This window comes from Hibiscus syriacus, unplaced genomic scaffold (genome assembly GCF_006381635.1).
Source record: "Hibiscus syriacus cultivar Baekdansim isolate YM2019G1 unplaced genomic scaffold, ASM638163v2 tig00112647_pilon, whole genome shotgun sequence".
NCBI classification, from domain to species: domain Eukaryota; kingdom Viridiplantae; phylum Streptophyta; class Magnoliopsida; order Malvales; family Malvaceae; genus Hibiscus; species Hibiscus syriacus.
Genome location: NW_024063375.1, coordinates 246,884 through 254,653, shown reverse-complemented (window position 1 = coordinate 254,653; position 7,770 = coordinate 246,884). Strand labels below are relative to the sequence as shown.

The 7,770-nt window shown below is 38.5% G+C and overlaps 1 protein-coding gene across 2 annotated transcripts; it reads left to right on the top strand.

Moving 5' to 3' along the window:
• Positions 1 to 343: 343 nt before the first annotated feature.
• Positions 344 to 2,075, top strand: LOC120182389 (cyclin-D3-1-like). 2 transcript variants are annotated; one of them, XM_039187373.1, is made up of 4 exons: positions 344 to 978; positions 1,063 to 1,264; positions 1,350 to 1,480; positions 1,558 to 2,075. In XM_039187373.1, exons 1-4 carry the CDS (start codon positions 529 to 531, stop codon positions 1,813 to 1,815), a joined length of 1,041 nt encoding a protein of 346 aa, XP_039043304.1. In that variant the 5' UTR covers positions 344 to 528; the 3' UTR covers positions 1,816 to 2,075. The 2 variants fall into 2 exon arrangements, with proteins under 2 accessions (XP_039043304.1, XP_039043306.1); XM_039187375.1 differs by having other exon boundaries at positions 529 to 978; positions 1,561 to 2,075.
• Positions 2,076 to 7,770: the final 5,695 nt, after the last annotated feature.

The following is a 7,770-nucleotide window of genomic DNA, read 5'->3' as shown; positions in this document are numbered from 1 at the left end:
AGTTATAAAAAAGTTGATTAAATATATCCATAAGCTTTAAAATTTATATATCATCAATAGTAATTATCAGTATTTATCATAATTAATGATAATAATTATTATCAATAATCAATAGTATATTATATAACAGGATCTACGGCCATAATCTGAATGTAGAAATCAAACGGGAGGGAAGGAGTTTGTTTTGATGGGGTCCAGAGTCTTGAAGGGAAAGAATGTCGCGTGTCCAGTAAATGCGTTGCATGGGCTATGATTCATCTGTTCTGTGGGTCGATGGACACGAGATTTTCCCTTATTAAAAAAACAAAACTTTTCTTCTCCGACGACTTACTTAAGTAGTACTATACTCCCCATTGATTGATTCATCAGACCAGACAACTGAGCCAACTCACTAGACAAATACCCCTCCTTTGTCCAATGCTCACAAGAGAGATGCCTCAAGGCCTCTCTTTCTTCTTCTCTCCTTCTTCTCTGTTCTATAATGGAAACAAAGATCTGAACAAGTTTGTTTTTTTTTAGTGGAACAGAATGGCTTTAAATCATCAAGACGCTCTCGATGCTCTTTATTGTTCAGAAGAGAATTGGGAGGATGGAGAAGAAAGTTGTTTCGGTAATGGGGTTGTTAATGAATCTAACCCTTTTCCAGTTTTGTTAGAACAAGACATGTTCTGGGAAGACGATGAACGTTCCTCTTTGTTTTCGAAAGAAGAGCAGAATCAGTTGTTTGATAGCGTTCAAGCCGATGAGAATCTAGCCAAGGCACGTCGGGAAGCTGTGGAATGGGTGTTGAAAGTCAATGCTCACTTTTCTTTCTCTGCTCTCACCGCAGTTCTCGCCGTCAATTATCTCGATAGATTCTTGTTTAGCTTCCGGTTCCAAAGCGAGAAGCCATGGACGACTCAACTTGCAGCCGTTGCTTGTCTTTCTCTTGCGGCCAAAGTGGAGGAAACCCAAGTTCCTCTCCTACTGGATTTACAAGTATGTCTCTTTACTGTTTAACTTTGATGTAGTTTAATGCATTTGCCATTTCGATTCAACTTAAAAATGTGTTGATCTGTTTAGGTGGAGGAGGCCAGGTATGTGTTCGAGGCCAAAACTATCCAAAGAATGGAAATTTTGGTACTCTCATCCCTTCAATGGAAGATGAACCCTGTAACCCCACTTTCGTTTCTCGATTTCATCGCAAGGAGGCTTGGATTAAAGGACCATCTTTGCTGGGAATTTCTCAGGAGATGCAACCGGATTCTGCTCTCTGTCATTTCAGGTTAGCACCCTTTTATTAAATTGGATGCTATCTGTAATCTATATGCAATTAATAAAAGATTTCTTCTTGTTAAATTCATCGGCAGATTCTAGGTTTATGTGCTACCTTCCTTCTGTAATGGCTACTGCTACAATGCTGCACGTTGTGGATAGTGTGGAGCCTAGTCTTAGAGTAGAATACGAAAACCAACTATTAGGCATCCTGGGAATTGATAAGGTATTTGTTTCTCTTGCCTTTTTTTAACAATGTTAAAAGTGCAAGTTCTTATTAAATCTGGTATTCATGTATTGAACCAGGACAGGGTAAATGAATGCTGTGAGCTGATAATGGAATCGGCAACAACGAGAGTCGAAGGCAACCGATCAAAGAAGCGTGGGTTTAGATCCATCCCGGGAAGCCCGAATGGCGTGATCGATGTGTTGTTTAGTTCGGATAGCTCGAACGATTCGTGGGCAGTGGCATCATCGTCATCATCATCACCTGAGCCTATGTCCAAGAAGAGCAGAACTCAGCAAGACCAGATTATTGAAATGCTAAGCATTCCTCACTGAATTTCCCTGGATCAATTTGAGACTATAAATATGTACTAATAATGCTCTTCTTTTTCTGCAAGTTAAATTGCTTACCATCTCTGCATTTTCCGACCAAAACTCCCACATCGAGAGAGGCGTCTCTCTCTGTGTAGTGACTGGTGAGGAAATCAGGAATCAGAGATGGATTGCATTTTATCCGGAAGGAATCAAGTGGAAAGAAACAAATATGAAATTGCAACTGTCCATGCATTTATGCTTTAGACATTTTTGTTTCTATGGACATTAATGTTAATTTCAGTAGTTCATTGCGGTATATAAAATTAAAAGAAATCTTATATCTTTATTGATTAAATAATTTTATATTTAATTCCTCAACCTCATACAAATATATTTTCTTAATTTCACTCTCAGAGTTTAATTTTTTTTTAAATATTTTAAAACTTATAAAATAACATTAATGAATCAACCAATAATTGAAATTTTAGTTCATTAAATCCAATACTTTGTTTCCATTACTATTATTATTATTCCAATTCTCTCTATTTGGAATTTAGGATCTATAAGGTTTTGTAAGTCCTTATTATTTGATTTTAACTTAATTAAAAAATAAATATTTAAATTATATTTCAGGTATTTAATATTTTTTTAGTCAAGGTACATATCTAACATTTTTTAGTTATCATTTTATGTATCTATTTTCTCAAGATTGATTAAAACCTGTTAATTACTCAAAATATGACATATACATTTATATTTTTTGAATATTTTATATAAATAAAAGTACAAAATTATTATTTAAAAACTTTAAAATTCTCTAAAATTTTATTGTATTTTTTGAATATTTTATTTAAATAAAAATATAAAATTATTATTTTAAAAAACTTTAAATTTCTCTAAAACTTTTTTAAAAAAATTTGTCTATAAAATTCTTTTTTTCCATTAAAACTATTATATGGTATTTTCCCGATCAAGGAGATAATTATTATATCTTTTACACGTTATGCTTATTAGAGAATTAATTATAATAGATTTTATCTATATTTTAAATTATTGTAATCAATTATAATATTCTTGTAATTAGTTGTAATCCCCTAACTCTAGGCTAGTCTCCTATTTCTATGCCTTGTAATTAGTTGTAATCCCCTAACTCTAGGCTAGTTTCCTATTTCTATGTGTCCAATTTTGTGTATATATATTCACTCTTAATCAATGGAAAACTCAAGCCATTGTTTCTCATTACTCTTCTCTCTATTTCAACATGGTATCACGAGCCTAATCTTCCTGAGCATATTTTCTTCTCATTTTTTTTTTGGTTCAAAAACACCACGATCCTTCATATACATATATCTAAAACTACGCCACTAGTCCCTTCAATGGCTTCCCATACGACTTCCTCTTCCACCAACGATCCTATTACTATCCAAAATTCTCAAGATCCTCAACATCCTCTCCTTACAATAAATCTCTCCAATATCACCAAATTGTCATCCACCAATTATCTCACATGGAGCCTTCAAATCCAATCTCTTCTTGAAGGTTATGATCTTCATCACTTTATTGATGGCACTCAAACTCCACCACAACCCACCATCACCATCAATGGTGTTACATCTCCAAATCTGGCGTACACAACCTGGAAGCGTCAGGATCGTCTCCTTTTTAGCGCTCTCCTTGGTGCCATCTCCGTTTCATTGCAACCGCTTATTGCCCGCACCACCACTTCCCTTGATGCATGGCAAACCTTAGCTAATACCTACGCCAAACCATCTCGTGGTCATATTAAACAATTGAAGGAACAATTAAAGCGGTGTAACAAGGGCTCAAAATCAATTAGTGAATACATGCAAGCGATAAAGACTCGTGCCGATGAACTTGCTCTTCTAGGGAATCCAATTGATGATGAGGATCTTATTGATCGGGTTCTAGAAGGACTAAGTGATGAGTATAAATCTGTCATTGATGCCATTAATGCCCGTGACACGTCAATTTCTTTTGCTGAACTTCATGAGAAACTTCTCAACAAAGAAACATCTCTTCAGACCGCTCAACCACCTTCCCTATCACTACCAGCCACGGCAAATCCCACGGCTTTTCGAAATCGTCCAAATTGGCGTCCACCAGCCACCAATTCACAACAATCAGGCCCTACCACTATACTTTCTCCTCATGATCAACGCCAACCCAAACCTTATTTGGGTCGTTGTCAAGCATGCGGCACTCAAGGACACACTGCCAAACGATGCCCGATGTTTCGGCTTGTCAATAATCAACAATCACCAGCATCTCGTCCTCAAGGCTCTCAGGGATATCGCCCTTCCACCCTGGCAACCACGAGCCAATCATACTATTCTGGGCAACAACACTACACCTACTTGGCTGCTGGATAGTGGAGCATCTCACCACGTTACGTCTGACTTGAGCAATCTCTCTCTTCATAGCTCGTACCAAGGATATGATGATGTCATGATTGGCGATGGATCGGCCCTTCACATAACCCATACTGGTTCTACCACCATACCAACTTCCTCTCGCACCTTTACTTTACAAAATGTCCTTTGTGTCCCTTCCATGAAAAAGAACTTAATTTCGATTTATCAATTTTGCACTCATAACCATGTTTCTGTTGAATTCTCACCCTCTGCTTTTCAGGTGAAGGATCTAAACACGGGGACAATCCTTTTGATGGGTAAACCTAAGGATGGCGTATATGAGTGGCCGACTACATCCCCTTCAGTTTCCTCTTCACCATTGCTTGCATTTTCCAGTGTCAAGACCACTTCGTCCGAGTGGCACTCTAGACTAGGTCATCCGTCATTTACTATTATGAAAAATATTGTTTCCAAATTTCCTTTACCATTGTCTAGTCCGTTATCCTCCTTCACACATTGCAATGCATGTTCATGCAATAAAGTCATAAAATTCCATTTCTTCTTCTACCTTAACTTCATCTCACCCGCTTGAACTTATCTTTTCTGATGTCTGGACCTCTCCTGTTTATTCTATTGATGGTTTTCAATACTATGTTATTTTTGTTGATCATTATACACGATATTTGGTATTATCCCCTTAAACGAAAATCTCATGTGCATGACGTCTTTGTACGTTTCAAGGCATTAGTCGAAAACCAATTTAAACACCGAATTATTACCCTCTATTCAGATAATGGTGGTGAATATCAAGCCCTTGATCGTTTTCTCTCCACCAATGGTATATCACATCTTACTACACCACCCCATACACCAGAACATAATGGTTTTTCTGAACGACGTCATCGACATATTGTTGAAACTGGTCTATCTCTCCTTACTCATGCATCAATGCCTTTAACTTATTGGACTTACGCCTTTGCCACTGCTGTATATCTCATCAACCGTATGCCCACACCCACACTACATTTTTCATCTCCTTTTGAGAAACTCTTTGAATCTCAACCCAACTACACTAAACTTCGGGTGTTTGGTTGCTTATGTTATCCGTGGCTTCGTCCTTATTCTCAGCACAAACTTGACTCTCGTTCCACTCCTTGTGTTTTTCTTGGCTACTCTTTAACACAAAGTGCATATATCTGTCTCGCTCTATCCACTTCTAAAATATACATTTCTCGTCATGTCAAATTTCTTGAAAACTCATTTCCCTTTAGCACTCACCAAATCCATCTAGCGCGTCCCACCCCAGAGATCATTTCCAAATGGCTTCCCCCGGTCCAAATTTTACCAATTTCAAGTGGCTCACTCAATACGCCTCCACAAAGGGATTCCTCATGTCAACATCCGTCACAAAATACCCAAACAGACCACTGCCCTTCCTCATCAGTCGACCGTCGATCCCTATCCATAGACCTCCCTTTACCCGAACACAGCTCGGTTAATCGCCAAGAAACCATCGTCGACCATTTACCACTAGAACCACACAATTCTGAGACCTCTTCTGCTTCAATCATAGCGCAACCCACCCATCAAAATACCCATCCCATGACCACTAGATCGAAAAACAACATCCACAAACCCCTAACCAAAATAAACCTCACTGCTATCATTTCTCAACCATCAGACATTGAGCCTCATACTGTTTCTCAAGCCCTAAAAGATCCCAAATGGAGACAAGCTATGAATGATGAGTTTGATGCTCTTGTTCGGAATGGAACTTGGGAGCTTGTTCCATCTATTTCTCTGCAGAATCTTGTTGGATGTAAGTGGGTCTTTCGTATTAAACGGCTTCCTAATGGTTCTATTGACAGGTACAAAGCTAGATTAGTTGCCAAAGGCTTTCATCAAATACCTGGAGTGGATTATCATGACACCTTTAGTCCGGTTGTCAAGCCGACAACAATACGACTTGTTCTAAGCCTGGCAGTCAGTAGAGGTTGGCAATTGCGACAATTGGATGTTAATAATGCCTTTCTTCAGGGGCCATCTTTTCGAAGATGTCTACATGGCCCAGCCTCCAGGATTTGTTGATAAAGACAATCCAACACATGTATGCAAACTAAAGAAGGCAATATATGGACTCAAGCAGGCCCCACGGGCTTGGTACCTTGAACTTCACCAATTCCTCATTGAGTCTGGGTTCACAAACTCTCAAGCAGACACTTCCCTATTCATTCTTCACTCAGGTGACACTACTATATATCTACTTGTTTATGTGGATGACATTATTATCACAGGCACCAACACCAATATTATTCAGCGCTACATTGACCTCATGGCACAAAGATTTTCAATCAAGGATCTTGGCACATTGTCTTATTTTCTCGGCATTGAGGTTCTAACTACTCCATCCGGTCTGCTGCTTACTCAAAGGCGCTACATCACTGATCTTCTTGCCCGGACAAAAATGATTGGTGCAAAACCTGTTGCTACACCACTTGTTACAGATGGAAATCTTACACTTCATTCAGGTACAGCTCTAACTGACTGCACAGAATATAGAACAATTGTTGGCAGTCTACAGTATCTTTGTCTCACTCGCCCAGACATAGCATATGCTGTCAACAAGCTTTCTCAATTCATGCATCGCCCGACGTCTGAACATTGGAATGCTGCAAAACGACTGCTTCGATATCTATGTGGCACATTAACTCATGGATTATTCCTTCACAAGGCAAATCCACTTTCCCTTCATGCATTCTCAGATGCTGATTGGGCTGGAAACAAAGATGATTATACCTCAACGAGTGCCTATATTGTCTATCTTGGTCGTCATCCTATTTCTTGGTCATCCAAGAAACAACGTACAGTTGCTCGATCCTCCACGGAGGCTGAGTATCGATCAGTTGCCGCTACTACTTCTGAACTCAATTGGATTTGTTCCATTCTCACAGAACTTGGCATCACTCTTTCTACACCGCCTGTTATCTACTGCGACAATGTTGGTGCCACCTATCTCTGTTCTAATCCAGTCTTTCATTCGCGCATGAAACATGTGGCACTTGACTATCACTTTATTCGGGGTCAAGTTCAATCAGGTGCTCTTCGTGTTACTCATGTTTCCTCAGCAGATCAACTTGCCGACGCTCTTACCAAACCGCTTCCACGAAGCCGATTCCAAGATTTAAGGGTCAAGATTGGTGTCTCCTCCGGAGCTCCATCTTGAGGGGGCATATTAGAGAATTAATTATAATAGATTTTATCTATATTTTAAATTATTGTAATCAATTATAATATTCTTGTAATTAGTTGTAATCCCCTAACTCTAGGCTAGTCTCCTATTTCTATGCCTTGTAATTAGTTGTAATCCCCTAACTCTAGGCTAGTTTCCTATTTCTATGTGTCCAATTTTGTGTATATATATTCACTCTTAATCAATGGAAAACTCAAGCCATTGTTTCTCATTACTCTTCTCTCTATTTCAACAATGCTAGGTTACTCCTTTGGAGTTTCTGTACTCCGTACAACTACAATCTTTGGATATAACATAGGTAGATTCATGTGATCTACAATTTAATATCTAACAATCAAATTTTTTAAATATATC